The sequence below is a fragment of the Staurois parvus genome, unplaced genomic scaffold, assembly GCF_062004578.1.
Source record: "Staurois parvus isolate SC_StPar_1 unplaced genomic scaffold, SC_StPar_1.0 ptg000999l, whole genome shotgun sequence".
Lineage (NCBI taxonomy): Eukaryota > Metazoa > Chordata > Amphibia > Anura > Ranidae > Staurois > Staurois parvus.
The window spans coordinates 440,080-466,837 of record NW_028318795.1 but is presented as its reverse complement, the minus strand read 5'-3'; the positions used below and the strand labels follow the sequence as shown (position 1 = coordinate 466,837).

The window sequence follows — 26,758 nt, the reverse complement described above, 5'->3', positions numbered from 1 at the left end:
TTGGGGGAGAATACGTGTGCTAGGAGGAGGGATTGGGGGGGATTTGTTCTAGAAGGTGCGATTCAAGTGGTGGAGGGGAGAATCTGCACTAGGAAGGGTAATCTGGGGAAAGGGGGTGGGGATTTGCGCTAGGAGGGGAGAATTGGGGAGGAGAGGATTTGTTCTAGGAGTAGGGATTGGGGAAGAGGATTTGTGCTATGAGGGGATTTTTTGGGGGATGGGGATTTGTTCCTGGAGGGAGAAATGGGGGGGGGGAGTTGGGAGAGGGGATTAGCGGGCCAAGATTTGTGCTGGAAGGGGGTATTTGTACTGGGAGGAGGGGGAGTTTTTGCATTTTTTTGTTTGGGGAAAATCTTGGCTTGCTGAGGAAAAACAAGGAAATACCACCAACCTACAGAAAGATTATTTATGGAAAAAATGAATGCAAGATCGACGTGTGGCATGAATAGAATAGAATATGAATAGAATATATTATAGAATAGAATAGAATATGAATAGAATATATTATAGAATAGAATAGAATAGAATATGAATAGAATATATTATAGAATAGAATAGAATATTGGTGAATAGATTTAACAATGGTAGACAGAAACAGACCCACATTCCTCAAACTCCTCCATTCATGATAACATTCAGGTTTGTTAGTACAATTGTAACCCTAAGAAGTATTCCTGGTTTTCCACCAATGAGATTCTGATGACTCCTCTTCTTCCTCTGTGTTCTCTGCAGCTGCTAGGAAAGTTCTGGGGAAGAAGCATCAGCTGAATAAGAAGGAAATATCTGTCTATCCGTATTATCCGGAACTGGAGATGGTGCTTTATGGAGACGAAAGACCTCAAATACAACCACCAGAGCCGCTCACCTTCCCCGTAAGTCCGTACGTTTTGGAAGTCATCCTCGGGAACGACCAGTTCAAAGAGGGCATGGAAAAAGCAATGAGGACTCATACATGTGAGATCAAATGGCCAGATCTACTCTGCCCCAACCCCGTCATCACATTGTGCTTTCCTGAGGCCAAGTCTACTGATCCCGGAACATTGGCGAAGCTGGTACCGACATGGAAAGACAATGTCCAAACAGAGTTCTCACGCCTCATATCAAAGTACAAAGTCAAAGAATATAAAATGGATCAGTCGGTCTGGAACGCTGTTAAAGAACATGCCAGCAGCTCCACATATAACGGAGTTCTTCTCAAACCCGAGTTGGATTCAGGTCAAGTCTTCTTAGCGGGAATGGTAAAGAACGTTTCCAGGATTGATCCCACATTCACACAACTGGTAGAGGAAACCTCTAAAGAGGTGGCAAGAAAGAGCCAAACCAAGACTGAGACTTTTCCCATGTCTCCAGCCCTCTATCAGATTATGTGTAACAGCGGCCTGAAGAAGAAGATCCTGGACCAAGTTCCAGAGCTGAGGATTGACTATGACGTGCAAGGAAAGGCGATCCTACTATCCGGACTAATGGAAGAAGTGCTCACTGCCAAATGTGAGCTATTCAAGATCAAACAAGAAATGAAAAGTAAATCCATCCAGATGAATCCGCACCTCGTCCAGTTCCTGATGTCCACCGATAACGAGGATCTGTCCTCTCTGCTCTTTGTACGTCACAACATCAACGCAATGCTTGAAATTGAGGATGGCGCTGTTCAACTGACGGCCTGCTCAAAGAAAGACTTCACAGATGCCGAGGAACAGATGAACCAAGAACTCATTTGTAGAGACGTTTCAGTTGAAGAAAAGAGTATCCTGACGAGTCCAGAGTGGGGAAGTCTTCATTCACATCTGCTTGAGTCGTACAATATAGAGAAAATCACCGTCCTGATACTGGAATCCTATTCTGGAGAAGAGAACAGTGTGGCCATCGCCGGCCTGTCTTCAAATGTTCAACAATGTTACCAAAAAGTCAGTAAATTTCTAGAGGAAAACACTCCCATGGAAAAGCTCATTAAAGTCAAATCACTGCTGGTCATGCAGTTCCTCAAAGAAGAGAAGAAACAAGTGTTGGATGATCTGAAGAAAGATAACTTAAGTGTGGTCATCCGTAATAAAAATATACGCTTGAGAGGCCCAAAGACCTGCGTAGCTGAAGCCCACTCCCGTATTAGTGATGCCCTGGGTTCCCTCTGCTCTGACACACTGAACATTGATAAACCCGGAGCCAAGAAGTTTTGTTTGGCAAATGAAGACATTTATGTCACTATGGCGAAGAATAAATACAAATGCCTCATACGTTTGCAGAAGGAAGAGGAGGAAGAGATTGAAGAAGATGAACCTGAGGAAGTGGAAGGATCACAATGCCAAGTCAGTCATCCAAATGGAACGGTCATCTCCGTGCATAAAGATGACCTGTGCCGTCACAGAGCCGATGTCATCGTTAATGCAGCCAATGAGGATCTGAAGCACGTTGGTGGTCTGGCATTGGCTTTACTGAAAGCTGCAGGTCCAAAACTACAAGAGGATTATGATCAGATTGTCAGGACAGAAGGACGATTGTCCGCAGGAGAGTCGGTAATAACGGACCCCGGTAGACTGCCATGTAAGCAGGTTATACATACAGTGGGGCCCAAATGGTACTCTGAATCACCTAGAAAGCGGGAGGATCTTCTACAGAAAGCCATAACCAGCAGCTTGGAGCTGGCTGAGGAGTACTTGCATACCTCCATCGCCATCCCAGCCATCAGCTCCGGTATATTTGGTTGTCCTGTAGATCAAAGCGCAGAGAATATTATCAAAGCCATCAAAAAACACATGGACAACAAACCTAAAGGCAGATCTAGCCTTAAAGAAATTCGTCTGGTGGACAGTAACGTGGATACAGTACGAATCTTTGCCTCCACTTTGGAAAAGGAGTTTGGAGAGAAGGAAGCTGAACCCCCTCCGACATACAGAGTGAGAAGGATGGAGGAAAGGCCTGACCCTAGGGAGAGAGTCTATGAATCCAGAGTATCTGCTAACCAGCTGGTGACCAAAGAAAACGTCATCATTAAAGTTAGAGAAGGATTAATCCAAGAAGCTTCAGTAAGTATTCAAAACTTTGTGTCTAAATCTCTTTTACATTTTTGGATGAAGTAAGGAATGTTTAAAATGTGTTTTTGGGGTTTTTTTTGTTGTGGTTGTCTGGGTTCTTTTAGGAAGAATTCACTTTACTTTCCCTTTGAACCACGTAACAGTTTTTGTAGATTGACTTGTAGCAGATACAGCTAGCGGAGCAGGAAAGTTCATTATGGGATGCTTGGATTTATTTATCGGTGGTAAAAAACAAAACAAAAAAGTGCCTAATTAGATGCTACAAAGGAGTTGGTGGAACCAGCTAGAAACGAATACCTAGGAAGAGAGTACTTGGTGGTGGGGGCTCACTTTAGATGTATGGCATTTCATGAACTCCGGGTAGTCAAGTATGTTTCGGGGCTCTTTTGCTCACTTTTATTCGTAAGGAAAGTTCCTTCAATCACTCAAGTTCGTTAAAACAATCTCCTGGCTAAAAATCTGCCCAACTCGGTGTCACGTACCTGGTGTGAGAGGCCAATGGAGAGAGGGCTTCCCTTGCGGCTGAGTTCCCGACTCCCCTCAGAGTGGGATAGCGGGAGTCAGGCCCAAAGTTGCACAGGTCACCTGTAGGAGTGCTTGTTGGTGGTCCACCCAGGAGGACAGCTGATGCACTGAGATGAGGTCTGCAGACAGGAGGCGCCTGTGCGTAGTATGTAAGCCCTTCCGGGAATAGAGGATTACTGGATAGCCGGTTCAAATCAAGGTCAGCTACCAGGTGAGAATCAGAGCAGACATAGTCAGATGGGATAGCCGAGGTCATACACAGAGGAGCAAAGAGGGAATATCTGTTAGCCAAGCCGAGGTCAGATCAGGGGTTAAGCAGAGCAGACAGGTCCAAGAGCAAGCCAAGTCGGTATCAGGAAATCACAGATCACAATAGCACAAGAAACAGGAAACAGGAACAAGGTACTGGGAAGCCAGAGATCAACCAGCACCTGAGAGTAGGGCATGGCTTCCTTATAAAGGCCGTTTGAAGCCAAATTTGAGCCAATGTGAACTTCTGCGGCCATGCAAGGTACTGGCAGGGGTGCCAGGTCTCCTAACACCTCTGCTGAGGACAGGGCCCTGACACTCAGTCTACACTGGCTCTCAACCCACTAGAACATTGTTAGACTACAGGAAAAATGGCGCCCAACCATACACATGGGTGGGTGGAGAACCAAGCTGAAGCCAATTCTCATTATTTTTACTATTTTAGCTTTACAGTCTGCTGATTCTGTGTGTCGCTGGGCGCCATTTTCTTGTAGTTTAATTTGAGCCTGACGAGACTTATATCCCAACTAGCATACAGTGTCACCAGCCACAGGACTTACCTTCTGGGGCATTAGAGAGGTTCTGTTTTTTTAGTTTAGCCTACATTACTAGAGCATGGTCTCACGATCTACAATTGGGGGTCTCCAAAATGTTCAGTACGAGGGACACATGGTACGTTTTACAAATAGTTTATAAATTAATTAAATTTAAATGACTGAATAAGATTTAGTTGGAGCCTTTTTGTAATCAGCATGATATGAAGAAGAATGGAGAAAGAACTCCAGCAAAGCAAAGAAATTCCAAATAAACGAACCTCTCAGAGGTTCAAGGTTGCCTTACACCAGGGTCTCCATCGGTGTCCCCGTTACATCAAAGTCGGTCTTTACATCAGAGTGCCCCCTTATATGACAGTTCCCATCAGAGTCGAATTTATATAAGAGTTCCCCTTACATTAGGGTCTCCATCAGAGTTCCCATTACATCGGAGCAGAGGCGTAACCAGAACCTTCAGGGCCTCGGTGCAAGAAACCATGAAGGGCTCTCATGGCCCCCAGCCAGGGCCCTTCCCACTGATCACGGGCCTTTTACTCCCATTGTGGGACTCTATATTATGGTCCAGCAGTGGGCCCTTGGGACCTCCCCACAGTGGTGGAACACCAAGATCTGGTTGCAGGTGTGACCTTTGCGACCTCTGTTCTGCCACTGGGGTCAGTAGTTTTTTACTTTTGTTATTTTATTTAATTTTCTTAACCATTTTATTTATTTTTAAATTTTAATTTTAGAGATTTTTTTGGGACCCCCATTGGTGGGGGGGTTGGTGAAAAAGAGCGAAAAAGGAGATTCAGAACACCTCAAATTTCCATTTCGGCAGCCTCAGCAGCACAGAATGGATGAGCAGCAATAGCTATGTACAGATCTCCCTGTTCATTCATAAATTGAAGCATAGTAAACACATTTTACTATGCCTCCGCTGATCTGTACTGATTACTGACTCTAGTCATTAAGACAAGGAAGGGGTTGGTAAATCAAGCATTTACCAGGGATACAAACAGGGGCCCATAGCAGCAGTATAGGGATAGGGAGGTGGCAAAGGCGGCAGGTAGAGCACCTGATGCCCTCCATTTCCTTCCTGCAGCTGCTGAATGGAAGAGGAAGAGGAGGAGAAGCGGGCATTCAGTGGCTGCATGGAGGGATAGGTTCCTCTACATGGCGCCACCTCTCTATCCAGGTGGCTCACAGGCCGCCTGGAGCATGTGGCAAGGTTGTAATTGTGACCCCTGCGACCCCTGTGCATAGAACCCTGAGTCTTGTGGGCAGGGCTTACAGGCCCATGTGGGGGACACTAGAACTACACATACTCGTTAATTGCCTAGGTTCTAGGCAGGAGTTTTTTTCCATGCGAAAATCAGCATTAAGGCCCAACCCCACAGTTAGAAGCGAGCCACCATGAGCACAGTTAACCCTCTAGCAACCCGAGGCTAACTGACCAATACTGTTACACTAAGCGCTACAAATGCTACCACCGCAGTTAGAGACCACCAACTTCCAGGTGCGCAGAATTTAGAAACAGGTGCTTCGGGGCCTGCACCGGCGTCCACCAACCCAGCAATACCTGTCACCTCACTCCCAGTAACGTGTCCACAGTTACCAATGGATACAGGAAATGAACCTCACTCTGTAACTACATCCTCGCTCTTTCAGGGGCCCCTCTACGTCATGACTCCCAGGTTAGGTCCTTAGGCACTCTGTGCGCAGGTCTGATCGCACGCTGCAGGGAGCCACATGGCAAATGCAACACCCCTCCACTCCTGAAAGGGGCAAATGCAACACCCCTCCACTACCAGAGTAACTGTCACCCTACACCAGTCACCCATTCCCTGGCTGGTTGTTTGCTTTAAAGCGGAGTTCCAGCCATTTTTGTGTTTATTAACAGTCAGCAGCTACAAAAACTGTATCTGCTGACATTTAATAAACTCACACTCACCTATCCTGGGGTCCAGTGATGTACTCACCTGCGCTGTCCCGTCTCTCCTTCTGTCCTCCACGGCACCGGCATCTCAACTAGGGGCACCAGGCTGGTGCCCACTGCGCGTGCAAGAGTCACACTGCGCCTCCTGAGTGGTCCGGCAGTCTTCTGGGACCTGTGAAAGTTCCCAGGAGAACTGCGGGAGCAAGGAGGGGGCCGAACTTCAGGCTCACTTCTCCGCGGCGAACTTACATAGCTACATAGTTTGTATGGCTGAAAAAAGACAAAAGTCCATCCAGTTCAACCATTAAAAAGAAAAAACAGTTATATTCGTACACCCACTGTTGATCCAGAGGAAGGCAAAAAACCCAGCAAAGCACGATCCAATTTGCTCCTGCAGGGGAAAAAATTCCTTCCTGATCCGAGCCGGAAGTGGGAGCGGGTACCTGTCAAACCCAGGTACCCACGCCCCCCTCTCCTACGAAAGATGCGAAATATGGCAGTGGAGAGGGGGGTAGGATGCAAATAATCGGATCTTCCGCTTTTGATTGGAACTGCGCTTTAAGCTATGATACATGTACGGTTGTCCCCAGCAATGGTCTACGCTGGACAGCAAACTACATGCTGGATTAAAATGTACTGTATCCATTGTAACCTACAGTCTCCATGTAGTGAGCCCTGTTCTCTGGATCCACCATGCAATACGCCACTTCAGAGGGAACATTCAGACCAGGCATTAAACAGTTAATGGTAACATGATCGAGGAAAGGCAACGTACAGGAACAGTTCTTGTAAAGCGACTTCTCACGTGAATTCCTGTACAAAGCTGCTTTCCTGCCCATAAGGTAATCATACCTGAATAACAGCAGAGAGTCCTGAGCGTCCATTAGAGGCAGAGCCCAGGATTGGCAATTGATCCACAAGAGGTAGCACAGGGTCCATACAGTCCATGTTTGGCAAAGATCCTTAAGGGTAGTAACAAGAAAAAGAGAGGAAGGCGCCTCTAAGTGCAGTATTGACAATTTATTTAGTAAACAATGGATAAATTTCACTTACAAGATAAATAGTTAAAAAGACTCATTGTGTGGTAATTAGATCCAGGTGGGACATCCAGCCGTCCAGCAGCAAAATCTGTCTACAGGGTCAGGAAGTAGAGTCCAGGTTGTGCCTGTGCATCAAAATGAAGCTAGGAGAGCACAGTCGGATGTAGGAGGTGAAGGGGGCGGTAATGCATTTTGGAGCATGCTCAATAGGCTCCTTCTTCAGACCTCAAGTAAGTCCAAGATCGGTAGTTAAGGTTCCTCAGGCTCTCAGTCCCTCAGGGAGGCCCGAGAGCCCACCCCAGCTGGGGGCACCATCCAGCAGCTTAACAGCCTACATCTTGGCAGTATAACCAGCAGCAATCTCTTGGGTCACTGAAGGGTCCCTATTTTGTGGATCTGTGGAAAATTGCGTGAAAAACTAGCCAATCAATATCCACCACACATCAACATATCACAGGAAAGACAGAGGACTTGACCCAGATAACTGAAGAACATGAGTCAGCACAGAAAAAAAAACATTAAACCTTTTGTAGGTACCTGCCGATAGTGTGCCCTTACATCAAAGTCCCCACTTTCTTACTTCAGGGTCCCCATAAGAGTTCCCCCTTACATGAGAGCCCCCAAAAGCGTTTCCCCATACTTTACAGTCCCCATAAGAGTTCCTTCTTACTTCAGGGTCCCCATCAAAGTCCTCCCTTACCTCATACACTTTTTAGCATGACTCGGAGCCTGGAGAGCCCAGGAGCATAACTGAGCAGAAGATGGAGGAGGAGCAGACCTACATGGAGGAAGCACCATCCTCCCATTGCTGGGGCAGGCATATGATTGGTTGCTAGGATGCTGGCGATCCTAGCAACCAACATTACAGTGACAGCAGAGGAGCCTGCGCTGGAGACTGGGAGGAAAGTTGTGGATGTTGTACCATAGGCTGACCTGAAGGCAACTAACCCTAGCTGTGGGCAAGATAAAATCCTACACTGGGCTGGATTTTCTCTGCAGGGCCATAGTTTGAAGACCCCTGATCTAGAACATGAGAGTGTTCTCATGCTGGTCCTGCAGCAGCTGCATCTCCAGGTGCAGGCCTGGTCAGTGCAGACAGACAAACACCTCCAGCGTGCCTGTGTACCTGCTACACCCTGCCAGAACAATGGTCTTCTCAGGAGGGTGGATCCCGGAGCTAATGTCAGCAGCCATCTTAAAAGGCCTGTGCACACCTGAAGAGTTGGAATTCTGGACACAGGGCTGCAGGTTTCATTCTGTCCAATACTCTACAATGCCTCTGGGCTCTAGAACCCATACTAGGAACTACCAATCCTGGAGAAGACTATAAACAAACACTGGATGCTCCCCAACCTGCATGGGTGACACCATATGCATTTCAAAGCCCATTGACACCGGCTCCTATACAGTTAACTGGAGCCTCTGAACAGGCAGCTTGTGGCCATAGGACAGGACTCCATGGAAATAGGTGGAGGACTGCAAATACTGTGTGGACTACATTGTAGTTCTCTTCTCCACCCATTTCCATGGAGGTTTGCCAATGGCCATGAACTGCGTGCCCGGAGGCTCATCTGTGCTATATTACACTTTTTATGACATTTTAATTGAGCGAATTGCCTCTTTCCCAGTAAAAAGGATCTTCTGTGCCAGGTCAGTGTGCTTTGTTCCTCTTTTGTTTTGCATAGTTCCTATTCATCATCCTGCCATAATAATTCAATACTGAACACCTCTACAGTCTTTCTTTTGGGGTTCAAGTGGTTTTCTGTGCCTGTCACCAATGCTTGTTCTGGTTCAGTGACTCGGAATATCAAACCTATTAGAGCAGCATGTAGGCAGGTAAAGTCTACTTTCTTCACTGCCGGTGGGGCTCATCTGCAGCTGCCTTGTAGCCGGAGAGGACGTTAAGAGAAACATATGGTTTTCTGGATCACTGGGGAAGCTATCTTGTTGGATGCTACATCCCCATGTGACCCTGGCAGCCATCTTGGGCCACACTTAGCCTGTTTAAGGACATGGCTCCCAGGCTTGTCAAACTTTATGCATGTGGGTAGCACAGGGACAGGTGCCCCATCTGTTAGGGACAGTCCTAGTGGCAGGAAGAGGTTCCTGACGAGCAGGGAAAGCATAGGGATTGCAACTTCCCTGACCATCTTCCCATTTGGGAATGAGACAGCCAGGCTGCCTTCTGCCCTCTTAGCAAATGCTGTGAGTCCTGCTGAGACCTACACTGTATACGTTGCTGGAAACCATGAGTGTATCTGGTTGGCCAGTCTTCCCACCACGTTTATTGTAAACTGCCTTTGCATTACTTCAATACAAGCTCTTTATTTGCACTTGACTGTGTGAATTATTGCTGCCGCACCACTCTGCACCCCACCTTCAAGCATGACAGACAGCTACCTTTTGCAGTTTATATACATTTTAAGATTTTTTTAGAAACTGTTTGCAAATTAATTTTTTTCTTTTAAAAATAAGAGGTACAAGATTTGGAGCAGTCTCTTTTATATATAAGGGTAGGGTAAGTGCAGTACGGTGGAGATCAAAGTCTCAAGAGTATCCCTTACGCCCCAAGGATGGTCGTTATGTGGATAATCCATGGTGAAGGTCTCTGATATTAAAGGCCAGATGGTGTATGGTAAGTCCAGGAACTTGGGACGTAGGACTAGTGTATATGGGCACATCAGAAAAGGCAAGGTTCTCATACCTTGAGAAACCAAAGAGCACAACCCCTGTGCTTATAGGTATGTAAAGATTGGTGTTTATAAGGCTTTTCCAGAAGATTAGGGTAGGTGGTAGACTTTTTTTTCCATTCTCAATTAATAAAGTAGTAGGCCTAGGAGTGTTTTTGTAAGGCCAGGTCCTTCATTGGTCCTCACAAGCACACCTGAGGAGAGGTCATGACTGTTATTTTGGTTATGTCTGTCCTGTATGTAATTACAGTAACTATGTCATGCCAGTAGCTCTGGATCTTGGCACATCCAAAAAATGTTCAATAAGTTTCCATGGTCTCCTTCACACCTCCAACAGGCAGAGGATTTGGTGTTTTGTGCAGCCTCTGTGGAGTGACCTTTGCTCTATGTAGGTGTCTAAATTGTATCTTACATTTTAGGTGTGCCAAATCCACCACTCCAGATAATGGGTTGGATCACAAAGTTCTTTCCCCAATACTGATTAGTCTCCAAGGGGGTATACAGGACGATAAACCAGCAAACACAAATGCTCCTGCACTTGGGGATGGACTCGATGCAGGCTGCAACCACATTAAGAATGTCCTGGAACATGCACACCTTGCTGCCCTCAACAGACTGGGGGAATCCAAATATACTGAATGAGGAAAGAACCAAGAGAGGGCGCATAGGCCTAGTGCATTACCATAAAAAATGTTTGATAAGAAATAAAATAGGTGTTGTACTCACAAACGACAATAAAGTCAAGGCACATCATAAAAGAACAGCTGGGTCAACACCGCACTGAGTAACAGTCCGTAATGGGGAATGTAGACATCCAATAGGCTGACGCATTTCGAGGACTTGCCTCTTCCTCAGAGCCTCCTCTGGCTCTGAGGAAGAGGCAAGTTCTCAAAACGCGTCAGCCTATTGGATGTCTACATTCCCCATTACGGACTGTTACTTAGCACGGTGTTGACCCAGCTGTTCTTTTATGATGTGCCTTGACTTTATTGTCGTTTGTGAGTACAACACCTATTTTATTTCTTATCAAACATTTTTTATGGTAATGCACTAGGCCTATGCGCCCTCTCTTGGTTCTTTCCTCATTCGGTATACAGGACCATACCTCATCTATCCCTTCTTCTCGAGAGCTTTTACCTAGGCTTGGCCTACCTTTCCCTAACCAGAAGGCATTTGCCCCTATCTATGTAGTCCCCGCACTGCTGTTGCACTAAAATGACCAAACAGTTCTATATAAAGCCCATCTGGGCCCAAGATGGCTGCCCAAACCTTGGGAAAGCTTTGTGTCCAAACAGACATAGGCTCCCCAAACTTGCCGCCGAGTGAAGAGGACAGGTAAGTCTTCTGCATGGTTCTCCTAACACCGGAGGTAAGCTGACCAAGAAGTGATTGAGCGATCTGTGGAACACCATCCCAACTATCCGTGCTCGGGTGCAGCGACTGCCCCTCAATAGCCTATTATATGTTAATATACAGTAGTCATCCAGTTACTTGCATCACATTCATGACACTTTGACCTCTTCACACAGCCACAGGTGAAATAATTACCTTCTCCTACACTGCCACTAATTACTACAGCAGGGACTCTATTCGAAGTCTGGAGGACATCACCTGCTACTACGATTACAGGAAAAATACTGTTTTATTGTGAGATTTGTGATGTTTTTCAGACAGATGCCATTGTGAACAGCGTGGGGACAGACTTGCAGCTCGACAGCGGCGGGGCATCAAAGGCTCTACTGCAAAAGGCTGGGATGAAGCTTCAGAAATGTCTGAACGATGCCAGTTTTGGAGCCCAGGTGAAAGAGGGTTCGGTGTTCATCACAGAGGGCTGCAACCTGAATTGTAAGACTGTTATCCACGTAATGGTTCCTCACTGGAATGGAGGACAAGGTTCTTCTGAGAAGGTAAAAAAATGAAAGTGTATCGAGACCCAAAAACAAAAATGTCATATATTGCAGCTTACTAGTTCTTAAATGTGGTGGCTGCATTAGTTTTCCTTTATTTCCCACTGCTATTAACACACTTCCTGTCATAGAGTTGGGGGCGGGGCTTTGAGTGCCCTAGTGGGGACACTGTGTAACGGCACTCGTTAATGCCTAAGCCATAGGCAGATTATGTCGACTTGTGCACTTAACACATTGTTATCTCTGGCCAAACTTCTCACACTGTTGACACTAAGCACTCAGACACACACTGTTAGAGATCACCTCTCCCCGGGTGTGCAGCATTTTTGAGCTGGTACTGTGAAGAATGTACCGGTCTCCACCAACTCAGATACGTCACCTCACTCCTAGTGATGGATCTGCATTTTGCTATTGGATATAGAAAAAACATTTCTCCATAACTCCATTCTTGTGCTCCTTCCTGGGGTCCCTGTACATCTCCTTCCCGTGACTCCAGGCTTGGTCCCTAGGTACTGCTGTGGGGTTGGTTCCAGTATATGAGGAACCGGCCACTAGTGAAGGAACCAAGCATAACACCCCTTCAATATCAGAGTCCCATCACCTCTGCCATGTCACCCATTTCCTGGATGGTTGAGCGACAAAAAATTGATAGTTCCTAGCAACAGATCTCTAAGTGCCCCATGAGACAGTCATATCTGAGTACAGCAGCAAAGTCCATCAAAGCAATCCATGGCAAGGCGAGAGTCCACATAGGCAGTAAATCCACAAAGGCAAGAGTTAATCCACCAGAGTCTGGCATAAGTCCATGTAGATCCTTTCCCCTTAGAACCCCGACTGGGCTCCAACAAGGGGGGAAACCAGCAGAGTAACGGTTACATCTTGGCAGTATATTGGGAAATCTCTTCCAGGGGAATTAATTGGCCACTATTTATATGGTATGACCTGTGGGGGGGGGGGGGGCAGAAACCTTCTGAAAAAGAGTGGAAAAGCCTGATCAGCGAAGTCAACTATTCCTTCTCAGGTCCACTAGCCAAGCAGGTCAACCCAAGGACAAAAGTTGCACCATGTACATTGTAACATTTAGTTGTACACATAAACACGGTTGACCTGAAGAACCTCAGAACATAAGAGAACACAAAAGAAAAACGTTTATCACTCAGAACACCTTGAAAGCACCTGACAACACTTACCCATTCCACTGTCTCTAAGGAGGAGCAGTGTTGTCACACCAGGAATGCAGAACATCTTCCCCTCTTCTTCTTTGCCTGCGGTTTATATACGATATACGAGGGCCGACTGGAAAGTTCTCGGCCTACCCATGAAGCATTTATCTTAGCCCAATTTTATTTTTGCTCCTCATAGTACATATCTTCCACACCAAATTTCTCTCAAATAGTTTTCTCTTTGTTTCAGTTATTGAAGACTGTAGCGCAGAAGGTCATCATTGTCTGAAAGATGGAGAAAGCGAGCAAACGTGCCGTTATCCAATACCTGCTGAAAAAGGGAATGAGTGGACAGGGCATCCACAAGGACATGATGGAAACATCAGGGGAGGATGCCCCTTCTTATTCAAGAGGGGGAACCCCTCGGTCCAAGATGCCCCTCACAGGGAAAGGCCAGCAACTGCCTGAGGAAAACATCACAGCAATCTAGGATCTCGTAATGGCAGACAGGCGTGTAACAGAGCGATTCATCACAGAGAAAGTGGGCATATCCCAGGAACGTGTTGGACACATTTTAACAGTAGTGCTGGACATGCACAAGGTGTCAAGTCGGTGGGTCCCGAGAATGTTGACTGGAAAACAACCGCGACAGACACGTCATGTCTGCTGCAAACTTGACCCTCCTTGAGGCAGATCCTGTGAAATTTCTCAAATGTTTTGTGACCATGGACCAAGCATGGGTTCACCACTTTCAGCCAGAGTGCAAGGTGCCATCAAAACAGTGGAAACACCCCTCCTCCCCAACCCTAAAAAGTTCAATTCAGTCCCATCAGCAGGTATTGGGTAACGGCACGTTGGCTCACTTTCTCCATCTTTCAGACAATGATGACTTTGCGCTTCAGTCTTCAATAACTGAAACAAAGAAAAAACTATTTGAGAGAATTTTGGTAGGGAACCTTGCAAAGATATGTACTATGAGGAGCAAAAATAAAATTGGGCTAAGACAAATGCTTCATGGGTAGGCTGAGAACTTTTCAGTCACCCCTCGTATCTGGTAAAGCTGCTAACATCGTCGGAGATTTCAGTTCAATACAAGGGAAGTTAGAAGGACACAGTATTTCTGGCAGAATCAACAGCTATTTTCTGTACTTGCAGAAAATGTTCTTAGCCTTAAAAAATTAAAACTAATGCAACCACCACTTCCAAGGACTTATAAGCTGCAATATATATATATATTGTGAGAACTGGCATGACATGGTAGAGCTTTTACAGCACAAAACCACTCGCTTTCTTCTTTTTTTAAGAGCTTTTTAGCCCAATTTCATTTAAAGGAAAGTTCCATACCATATGTTTCCCATGCAGGGGTATCCACCATCAAAACAAATAAAACAAATATTCAGCCTCCTGGCTCTCTCAGGTATATAGCCCCCTTGCTGCTCTGGCTCCCACCTCTCCTAGGTGGAGCCCTCCTGACTCCTGGGCAATGACCTCCTGTCTGCCAAGGTGAAGCATAGAACCATGGTTTGACCTCTACAAAAAGGCCTGCACACACCTGTGCAATCAGTGTTCTGGGGGTTCTGAAAACATGGACCCAGGATCGGAGATTTCATCCCTCCCAAATCACTTTGAAATCTCATGTCCCCAGGTCCCAAAACGGGTTTTACGAACCAATGAGGAAACTGACAAACCAGTTTCCTCTGCATTAAGAGAAGTGCCTGGAGCCCCTCAACCTGTATAGCTGAGAACCCTGAGTTATAACCTCGATTTAGACTGTGGCAGGATACCGCACTGCCAATATATATATATATGACACTTTTGTTAGTCTGTTGTCTCTGGGTGATGTCCTGGCCAGTCACCTCTTTACTAACGTTGGTTTTTGATAACTGTTTTAAGTATGTTACATTTTTAGGTTTTCAGGGAAATAGTGAAGCGCTGTTTGTTGAAGTCAGAGAAGGAAAAACTGAGATCCATAACATTCCCTGCCATCGGGACCGGAGTTCTGGGATTTCCAAAAAGGACCGCCGCCTCTTTCATGTTCGACGAGATTCTCAAGTTCAGCAGCAAAAGTAAACCCCAACATCTGAGAGAAGTCAACTTCATTCTGCATTCCAATGATAGAGAAACTGTAACGGTAAGTAAACTTTAATATGGGTAACAGGTTGGGATTCAAGGTCTGTATTAAAGTAATTGTTTAATTAAGTAAGCTCCCCCCCACGCACCCTTACTACCCTACCCACCCCGAAGGTGACAGAAGTCCTGAAATAATTACCTTGGCTGCAGAATCTTCTGCTCTGGGATTCTATGGTGGATAGTCACGCGATCGAAGGTCCAGGAGCATGGTCATGTGATTTCTGCCAAACGAGGGATCCCAACAGCCAAGCTAAGTATTTCGGGGGTTAGCCAATGGATTCTAGGTTGACCATAGTTCTGTAGTCACATCATTCCGAATTTCATCACTCTGTATGTAGAAGATGTACTACATCCGCAGTACTAAGAATATAATTTTGTACACTGTGACACTCAGGGCCAGTGCAAGGATTTTCATCTAGACCGGCAAAGGTGCATTTTACCACCCCCCTCCCCTTCTCCATCCAGAATCTGATCCTCCTGTTCCCTGCAGCAGGCAGCTGGAAAGGAGAAGAAGGTTGCTGGAGGGGGGCACACAGGGGGAGCAGTGGTGGGGGGGTACTCAGGTGGTATTTAGGGCAACTGGGTGGGTAAAGGGGTGCTGGGTGCCTGCACAGGCATAATAGATTCCCCTGTAGTGGTATCAGTGGAGCCCAGTGCCGAAACTTGGCTCCGGTCTGCTGGGTAAGAGTTTGCAGCTGCTTCCTGCAACCCTCTCCCCACCATCTGCTTCGCACCTTCCTCCTTCCCTGCACATCGCTTGGTGACTATGGACAACTGCTGGCAAAAAAAAGTGGTTGAGGACTCAGATTTTATAGCCATCTCCAACTCCCCTTCCCCATCCTGGCACCCTGAGGTGGCTACCTTATGCTGGCGCCGGCCCTGGTGACTCAGACACACAGACATTTGTGATGGATGGTGGAGGGGCAGGTGACATTGTGAATGAAGGCCAGGTGTGAAATGCTGGACTTGTGGTGTCAGAAAGACCTTTAGATATCAGGACAGGAACCTATCCTTCCATTATGGATTCATTAGTAAGTCAATCAGTGAGTTTTTAAAGTATACCATTTGTAAAAGAGAAAAAAGAGGTCTCAACACACTGAGACGTCATATTTTCTGCCATCATTCGTCAGTCGCTAAGACTGGAGGAAAATATCCATCTCTAATAAAGTCCAAAATGTTAGTTGTAGATGAGGCCACTCCTTCTAAATGAGCTTCATGCAGATGCAAAACAATACATTCAGGCTCTGTAGAGCACCCTAGGGGCCGACTTTGGGGTCAGCCCATGGTGGCCATGTGATGTTGGGTTTCACTACCATCAGGATGATGCCCGGGTGCCAGAAATTCTAACCCCAACCCAGCCATCAGAACCTGAAGGTCTATATAACCTACAGGCTGCCTCAGAAGGCAAAAACCCTCCTCACGGCAGGGGAGGCAAGACCTCCAGAGGTGATTGGCCAAGGGTAAGAGTCTGTCAAACATTCAGACATGAATGAAATGAAAATGAAACATAATTCATCTGAAACTTGTTCTGAACTGTATTTTCTGGTGTACTCCCGCCAACGGGATAAAAGAATATTGTCCAAAACTGTCCAAAACTGTCTCCTGCCTTTGTTAATAGCAAAGAACCAAATATCTGTTTGTTGTTAAAGCGGAGCTCCACTCACGCTGACAAAAACTGTAGCTGCTGATTTTTAAAAAACAGCCACTTACCTGTCCCTCGGTCCTATGGTGTGTCCCCGGCAGCCCATTTCACCAACCGTCCTGTATTCCAGGAGGTCGGCATCTTCAGTGTGGGCTGTGACAACTTGCAGCTTCACAGCCGGGTACCCACTGCGCATGCGTGAGTAGCGCTGCGCTTCATGAATGGTCCTTCTAGTCTTCTGGGTCCTGTTACGTGTCCCAAAAGACTACAGGGAGGGAGGACACCTTCCGTTTCTTATCGCTTAGGCGATCGGACCAGAAGTGGGAGCGGGTACCTGTTAAATTCGGGTACCCGCTGCCCCCAAAGGTGCCAATTCTTAATGGGGAGCGGGGGAGCAGTCCTTAAAGCGGAACTTCCCCTTTTGGGTGGAGCTCCACTTTAACAAATGGCATCTGTGTACTAGACTGAGAATCCATAGAGACTCCTGGAGAGATTGGTGCGTTGTGTTACCAGCGCCTGTATGCTCAATTGTAAATTTGATGTTAATCTGTATCAGATTGCATGGTGGGGTTGATGATTGCATGCAGAGATCAGTGCAAATGTGTGGAAGCTATCATATCGGGAATCGCTAGGTTGCTTTAGGGATGCACAATTTGTATCTACTTGTGTGCGTCCATGCAGCTAGACTTTGGGTAAGTCTCCTTCAGCAGTATTGCAGGCTGTGATAGCCGATTCACCGCCCTGTTTTACCTTCCCAAAATAATCTCGCTCCACATTACTCCTTTCTTAAACGTGGTCCTTGCCCCTTTTAGGGAGACGCCATTGTCACGATAGCACAATCACCACCACCAACATGCGACAATCGCGCGACCACGACCAACAATAATACGTCACGCCTGCGGCGTCAGACCCCAGACCTTCTCACCAAACTCGTGACCGAAGGACCGGCCGATCTAAAACCGCGGTGTGACACACGTAAAAAGGCCCCACCCAGCTGCACCCGACACAGCGATTGCCCAGCTAATGGTCTACAATCTGTGCCTGCAGCCTGAATGCGCTTGTTACTGGGTCAGGTTAATTACGCAACTAACCCTCTACTGCCACCACCACTTTTGTCGGAGACTGGGAAACTCCCGTTATCAAATATACACTATAATGATTGAAAAGTCGCCTGTCCAATACGGTCACCGCAGGCCGATTGGGCAGAGAATTAAACAAACACAGTAGCATCTCTTCAAAAGGCAGGAATTCGTGAATTGCAAGTAAGCGCTTAGAAACAGTTTATTACTTTCAGACAGAAAGATTTATTACTAAAGAGTCAAACAGGTGCAATAAAATGTTTACAGAAAAAGATGTAACTAAGATATATATATATATACACATATAAAGGTACAGCAAAGAGATAATAGGAAGGAAGTTACAGGGTTAAGTTACTTGCCACTATGCCTTGGTTTGTGAGCAGATCCAAGTTGTAGAGCAGAAAGGGTCTTTGATCTCCCCTGCTACGATGTTAAGATCAGGAGATGTGTTCTGCTCTTGCCTTAGGCTGCCAGCCTGTCTTTTTTAAAACCCCTCTGCAAGGGGGGGGGGTGGCTCTGAGTCTGCCAATACCCTGTTTTGGGCAGGACGTCAGCGGAATCTCAATTAAAACTAACAGCTTCATAATCCATGATATGAAACATAGGTGACAGCTGACCTGAGGAATGTTCAATTAACTCCTGTCACCTGGCTGGTCGGTTTTATGAGGTTCCAACTTCTTTCAAGTCGGGGGGGGGGGGGGAACTATCTTATCTTGATTAGGAGGGGTGAGATGTCACAGGCCGTGGGACAACCAGTCTCTGGCTTCATGGGGGGGGGGCTTTATAGCTCTGGGCCCCTGCTGTTCTAGCCTGCCAGCAACTTCTAACACACATATGTCCCTGTGCCTCTCAGGAAGGGAGGGGGTAGGGAATGAAGGATTGAGGAATACTTCTAATGAAAAGAAAAAAGGGGAACTCCGCGTCCAACTCCGATGAGCAAGTTTGCTACCGCCATGAGGCGTGACTCCATGATATATATCTTGCAAACAAAAGAGAATGGACTCCTCCCCTTCCTGTTCAGAATAGTGACTCCTCCCCTCACCGCCCCCCCAAACTAAGATTTCTCCCCTACAACAGTGATTCTCTCCCTTACCTCCAGAGCAATGACCCCTCCCCCTTCCCTCCAGAGCAATGACCCCTCCCCTCTTCCCTCCAGAGCAATGACCCCTCCCCCTTCCCTTAAGAGCAATGACCCCTCCCCTCTTCCCTCTAGAGCAATGACCCCTCCCCCTTCCCTCCAGAGCAATGACCCATTCCCCTTCCCTCCAGCACAATGACCCCTCCCCTCTTCCCTCCAGAGCAATGACCCCCTCCCCCCTCCCTCACCTACAGGGCAGAGACATCTTTCTCTCCTTCCGTGTGACTTTTTCCAAGGTTTTAATCAGAGACAGAGTGTCTAAAGGTGAAACACTTATACCGATGTCTCTTTGGTTATCTCATAGTGCTCTGGGAATCTTTTTGATTTATCAAATATATAATGTATATATAATGTATATTTGCAAAACAAACATTGTACACTTGTGGTAATAAAAAGATATAAAGTTTAGAAATTAAATTTAAAATTGACACATTATTGTTTCCATGTAAACCTAATTAAAGCCAACCACGGTTTTGAAATATTATCTCCTGTATGACGGTACCATGTATGTGGGCTCCAGGAGACTCCACCAAATGAACAACCTTCAGAAGAAAAGTTTGGCTGGACATGCTTAACGACCTTGTCTGATGACTTTTGTTTGAAACAAAAAATGCTGTGTAGACGTTGGGTTCCCTTCCAATGTGTGTATTGAATCCAGAAAGACTTCTTCTAGTGGCCATATTGTGCTTAAACAATCCAGCGAACCTCTGCGGTCTATGGCCATCCTTGGCCTGGACATTGATAGGCAGGTATGACCCCAATATCTACAAATGGGGGACAATCTGTAGTCCCTGCCCTGTGACAGGCAAGGATTGCTCTTGTACTCTCCAAGACACATTGAAAAGGTGTCCTCTTACCAGGAATGATTGGAATGTTGGATCTCAGAGTCATTATTATTATTATTATACAGTATTTATAAAGCGCCGATAGTTCGCTCAGCGCTGTACATTACAAAGGGGGACAGAACATGTGACAGAACAATACCAATACAATGCAAAACATGAGGGGATCGAGGGCCCTGCTCTTTCGAGCTTACAATCTAGGAGGGAGGTGGTGGTACAGGAGGAGATAGCTGTGGGGGATGGAGTGGTAGGAAGAGTGGAGGAGGTCGGCAAGTTAGCAGGGGGTGGGGTAGGCTTCCCTGAAGAGATGGGTTTTCAGGGTGCGCCTAAAGGAGAGGAGAGTAGGTGATAAAATGATGGGTTGGGGCAGGGAGTTCCAGAGGATGGGTGACACCCTGGAGAAGTCCTGGAGGCGGGCATGGGAGGAGGAGACCAGGGAACTAGAGAGAAGGAGGTCTTGTGAGGAGCGGAGTGTGCTTGCTGGGCGGTACTTGGATATTAGGTCAGTGATGTAGTTCAGGGCAGTATGGTGGACAGCTTTGTATGTCAATGTTAGGATTTTGAATTTGATCCGTTGCGCAATCGGAAGCCAGTGGAGGGATTGGCAGAGGGGGGTGGCGGAGACGGAGCGGTTGGAAAGGTGAATGAGTCTGGCAGCCGTATTCAGGATCGACTGAAGCGGGGATAGCCAGCGGCGAGGCAGGCCAGTGAGGAGGGAGTTGCAGTAGTCGAGTCGTGATATGATGAGGGAGTGGATGAGCTGTTTAGTGGTTTCTGGGGTTAGGAACGTGCGGATTTTGGCGATGTTGCGGAGGCGGAGTCTGCATGTTGCGGAGGTGGAGTCTGCATGAGTTTGTTAAAGATTGGACTTGGGGTTGAAAGGATAGGTTGGAGTCCAGAACTACACCAAGTACTCTGGCCTGCGGGGCGGGTTTGATGGTAGCGTTGTTGGATGTGACGGAGAAGTCAATGGGGGGTGGTGTCCGGGCTGGGGGGAAGACAAGAAACTCGGTTTTGGAGAGGTTCAATTTAAGGAAGTGGAGTGACATCCAGTCTGATATGTCGCTCAGTAGGTGTGTGATTCGGGCTTAGACCAAGGCGATGAGGTGGGGGGTTGAGAGATAGATTTGTGTGTCGTCGGCATAGAGGTGGTGGTTGAAGCCGTGAGAGTGTATGAGTTAAGGTTGCGGAGGTTACGGCTGGAAGTAGTGTGACATTTGGTGGGGTAGGCGTTGGAGGACGAGGAGATAGAGAAGGTAATCAGGTTGTGGTCAGAGAGAGGGAAGGGGGTGTTAGTGAGGTTGTGGGGAGTGCAACGGTTGGAGAAGACAAGATCAAGGATATTACCGTCGGAGTGGGTGGTGGATTGTATGCACTGTGCAAGTGTAAAGGAGGAGGTTAAGTGGAGGAGACGGGCTGTGTCCGGGTTGTCGAGGTTGACAGGGATGTTGAAATCCCCAAGGATGATGGTGGGTAGCTCAGTCATCACACACAGAGGTCACCATTGGGTTGTGTTGAATGCTTTTCCCCTGAATTGGCCAGGCTATGGAGGAGGTGTGTGTGAAAGGTTGGTTTCCTCATTTGTGAGCAGACAAGTTTTTCAAGATGTCAGAATTTATCTGCGGCCAAAAACATCACTTATAATACTTGAAGCTGATCCTTGTAGTTTAGATTAGAGATGAGCGAATCGAACTTGGCGAAGCGGAATTCATTTCGAATATTAGGAAAAATCCGAAAATTAGCAAACTTCGGATGCGCGAATCGAAATTTTTCCAAAAATGGCGGCGACATGTGTGGCGACAGAGCGGGGATCTCTGGGAAGGCGCGCAGACAAGGCGCGCTGACCCATAATGCATTCATTCATGACATGTGATCGCATTAGCCAATCAGCAGCCAGCCAGCCAGCACTGTGTAATGGTGGAGCTATAAATTGCGGCCATCTTACAATTCTCCATTTGCCTCCAGTCATTCAAGAGAGACAGACCTGTCTGTATTAGGGACAGAGTTAGGGCCACAGATACTTTAGGGACACAGAATCGTTACTTAGGGACACAGAATTGTTACTGAGGGACACAGAACTGTTACTGAGGGACACAGAATTGTTACTGAGGGACACAGAATTGTTACTCAGGGACACAGAACTGTTACTCAGGGACACAGAACTGTTACTCAGGGACAGACACAGAATTGTTACTGAGGGACACAGAACTGTTACTCAGGGACACAGAACTGTTACTCAGGGACAGACACAGAATTGTTACTGAGGGACACAGAATTGTTACTGAGGGACACAGAATTGTTACTCAGGGAAACAGAATTGTTACTCAGGGACAGACACAGAATTGTTACTGAGGGACACAGAATTGTTACTGAGGGACACAGAATTGTTACTCAGGGACACAGAATTGTTACTCAGGGACACAGAACTGTTACTCAGGGACACAGAATTGTTACTCAGGGACACAGAATTGTTACTCAGGGACACAGAATTGTTACTCGGGGACACAGAATTATTACTCAGGGACACAGAACTGTTACTCAGGGACACAGAACTGTTACTCAGGGACAGACACAGAATTGTTACTGAGGGACACAGAATTGTTACTGAGGGACACAGAATTGTTACTGAGGGACACAGAATTGTTATTGAGGGACACAGAATTGTTACTGAGGGACACAGAATTGTTACTCAGGGACACAGAACTGTTACTCAGGGACAGACACAGAATTGTTACTGAGGGACACAGAATTGTTACTGAGGGACACAGAATTGTTACTGAGGGACACAGAATTGTTACTCAGGGACAGACACAGAATTGTTACTGAGGGACACAGAATTGTTACTGAGGGACACAGAATTGTTACTGAGGGACACAGAATTGTTACTCAGGGACAGACACAGAATTGTTACTGAGGGACACAGAATTGTTACTGAGGGACACAGAATTGTTACTGAGGGACACAGAATTGTTACTCAGGGACAGACACAGAATTGTTACTGAGGGACACAGAATTGTTACTGAGGGACACAGAATTGTTACTGAGGGACACAGAATTGTTACTCAGGGACACAGAATTGTTACTCAGGGACACAGAACTGTTACTCAGGGACACAGAATTGTTACTCAGGGACAGACACAGAATTGTTACTGAAGGACACAGAATTGTTACTGAGGGACACAGAATTGTTACTGAGGGACACAGAATTGTTACTCAGGGACAGACACAGAATTGTTACTGAGGGACACAGAATTGTTACTGAGGGACACAGAATTGTTACTCAGGGACACAAAATTGTTACTCAGGGACACAGAATTGTTACTCAGGGACACAGAACTGTTACTCAGGGACACAGAATTGTTACTCAGGGACAGACACAGAATTGTTACTGAGGGACACAAAATTGTTACTGAGGGACACAGAATTGTTACTGAGGGACACAGAATTGTTACTGAGGGACACAGAATTGTTACTCAGGGAGGGACACAGAATTGTTACTGAGGGACACAGAATTGTTACTGAGGGACACAGAATTGTTACTCAGGGACGCAGAATTGTTACTCAGGGACACAGAATCGTTACTCAGGGACACAGAACTGTTACTCAGGGACACAGAATTGTTACTCAGGGACAGACACAGAATTGTTACTGAGGGACACAGAATTGTTACTGAGGGACACAGAATTGTTACTGAGGGACACAGAATTGTTACTCAGGGACACAGAATTGTTACTCAGGGACACAGAACTGTTACTCAGGGACACAGAATTGTTACTCAGGGACAGACACAGAATTGTTACTGAGGGACACAGAATTGTTACTGAGGGACACAGAATTGTTACTCAGGGACAGACACAGAATTGTTACTGAGGGACACAGAATTGTTACTGAGGGACACAGAATTGTTACTCAGGGACAGACACAGAATTGTTACTGAGGGACACAGAATTGTTTCTCAGGGACAGACACAGAATTGTTACTCAGGGACACAGAATCGTTACTCAGGGACACAGAATCGTTGAATTAAAGAGTATGTCAGACAACATGCAGAGGAGTGGCAGAGGAGGCAATGTTTCAGGAGTGAGCAGACGTGGCAGCAGAGGAAGGGGTCGAGGCAGCACTAGTCGCAGCCAGAGGCCAGTGCTCCCGGTGTCATCCAGCGGTCGTGTCTCCACCGACAACCCTGCCGTCATCGATTGGTTGGCTCGGTCGTCTTCCTCTTCCCAGGTCACCTCTGACACCTACAGCCAACGGTTGGTGGGTACGTCAGACACAACCGTTAGTTGGCATGGCCCGGGAGCAAGCCCACTGAAATCACGTGTCCTCTACCTGCCCCTGTCCTTTGGTGTTCCCTCACCAAGCGAAGTATCGCATGCTGTGGGCTCAGCCCCACTGTACAGTGAGGAAGAGCTAACAGAGGGCGGTCAGGAACGGGGGGAGACATGCGCCTCTTCAGCAGCCAGGCGAAGAAGTAGTGGCGAGGAGAGTGGCTCGGTAGCCGGTCTAGAGACAGGTCTGTCTCCTGACCCACACGCAGCCGAGGGGGCTAGTAGTGAGGCGGAGACCCTACTTGATGATGATGAGGCTGATCGCACTTGGCAGCCTCGTCGTCATCAGGCTATTGCTTCCGCATCATCAGGAGAAGAGGGTGCCAGCTTGGCAGCAAGCAAAACAGTCGGTGGGTTGCCCAGGAGGCAGCAGGGTCGCAGCAGTGTCAGTGGAGGCAAACGGCCACGGAGTAGAGCACCAGCTCCACTGCAGCCTACCACCACGGCCAGTAGTGGTGCCGGTGCGCACGGAGGAAGTAGCAGTCAGCCAGTGAGGAGTAGCGGGGGCAAAGTTTCCTACTCGGCGGTGTGGCAATTTTTCGTCAAGCCGCCCGAGGAAGTAAACGTAGCCGTATGTCGACTATGTGGCCAGAAAGTCAAGCGTGGCCGGGGGCCCATGTCTCCATCGCCACACTCTGCCATGTGCCACTTTCAGGTCTCCTCACACTGCTGGTGGGTTCCATTTTGTCATAGGGTGCTGGCAGATTACGGGCCTCCCATTGCTGCTGCCAGGCCCGTAAACTGTCATGGGCCCCTGTACCGCCTCCTCATGCTGCTGCCAGGCCCGTAATCTGTCATGGGTCCCTGTACGGCCTCCCATTGCTGCTGTCTCCATCGCCAAACTCTGCCATGTGCCACTTTCAGGTCTCCTCACACTGCTGGTGGGTTCCATTTTGTCATAGGGTGCTGGCAGATTACGGGCCTCCCATTGCTGCTGCCAGGCCCGTAATCTGCCATGGGCCCCCGTACCGACTCCTCATGCTGCTGCCAGGTCCAGAGTCTCTCATGGGTCCCTGTACGGCCTCCAATTGCTGCTGTCTCCATCGCCACACTCTGCCATGTGCCACTTTCAGGTCTTCTCACACTGCTGGTGGGTTCCATTTTGTCATAGGGTGCTGGCAGATTACGGGCCTCTCATTGCTGCTGCCAGGCCCCTAATCTGCCATGGGCCCCCGTACCGCCTCCTCATGCTGCTGCCAGGTCCAGAGTGTCTCATGGGTTCCTGTACGGCCTCCCATTGCTGCTGTCTCCATCGCCACACTCTGCCATGTGCCACTTTCAGGTCTCCTCACACTGCTGGTGGGTTTCATTTTGTCATAGGGTGCTGGCAGATTACGGGCCTCCCATTGCTGCTGCCAGGCCCGTAATCTGCCATGGGCCCCCGTACCGCCTCCTCATGCTGCTGCCAGGTCCAGAGTGTCTCATGGGTCCCTGTACGGCCTCCCATTGCTGCTGTCTCCATCGCCACACTCTGCCATGTGCCACTTTCAGGTCTCCTCACACTGCTGGTGGGTTCCATTTTGTCATAGGGTGCTGGCAGATTACGGGCCTCCCATTGCTGCTGCCAGGCCCGTAATCTGTCATGGGCCCCTGTACCGCCTCCTCATGCTGCTGCCAGGCCCGTAATCTGTCATTGGTTCCTGTACGGCCTCCCATTGCTGCTGTCTCCATCGCCACACTCTGCCATGTGCCACTTTCAGGTCTCCTCACACTGCTGTTGGTTTCCATTTTGTCATAGGGTGCTGGCAGATTACGGGCCTCCCATTGCTGCTGCCAGGCCCGTAATCTGCCATGGGCCCCCGTACTGACTCCTCATGTTGCTGCCAGGTCCAGAGAGTCCCATGGGTCCCTGTACGGCCTCCCATTGCTGCTGTCTCCATCGCCACACTCTGCCATGTGCCACTTTCAGGTCTCCTCACACTGCTGGTGGGTTCCATTTTGTCATAGGGTGCTGGCAGATTACGGGCCTCCCATTGCTGCTGCCAGGCCCGTAATCTGCCATGGGCCCCCGTACCGACTCCTCATGCTGCTGCCAGGCCCGTAATCTGTCATGGGCCCCTGTACCGCCTCCTCATGCTGCTGCCAGGTCCAGAGTCTCTCATGGGTCCCTGTACGGCCTCCCATTGCTGCTGTCTCCATCGCCACACTCTGCCATGTGCCACTTTCAGGTCTCCTCACACTGCTGGTGGGTTCCATTTTGTCATAGGGTTCTGGCAGATTACGGGCCTCCCATTGCTGCTGCCAGGCCCGTAATCTGCCGTGGGCCCCCGTACCGATTCCTCATGCTGCTGCCAGGCCCGTAATCTGCCATGGGCCCCCGTACCGCCTCCTCATGCTGCTGCCAGGTCCAGAGTCTCTCATGGGTCCCTGTACAGCCTCCCATTGCTGCTGTCTCCATCGCCACACTCTGCCATGTGCCACTTTCAGGTCTCCTCACACTGCTGGTGGGTTCCATTTTGTCATAGGGTGCTGGCAGATTACGGGCCTCCCATTGCTGCTGCCAGGCCCGTAATCTGCCATGGGCCCC

At 47.9% G+C, this 26,758-nt stretch overlaps 1 protein-coding gene across 1 annotated transcript in view; it reads left to right on the top strand.

Moving 5' to 3' along the window:
• Positions 1-26,758, top strand: part of LOC149441365 (protein mono-ADP-ribosyltransferase PARP14-like) — a 107,999-nt gene that overhangs the window by 45,470 nt on the left and 35,771 nt on the right. The window contains exons 5-7 of the mRNA XM_089657433.1: positions 733-3,020; positions 11,673-11,909; positions 14,982-15,203. Coding sequence (XP_089513559.1) covers positions 733-3,020; positions 11,673-11,909; positions 14,982-15,203 — 2,747 coding nt within the window. The remainder of the gene's footprint in view (positions 1-732; positions 3,021-11,672; positions 11,910-14,981; positions 15,204-26,758) is intronic.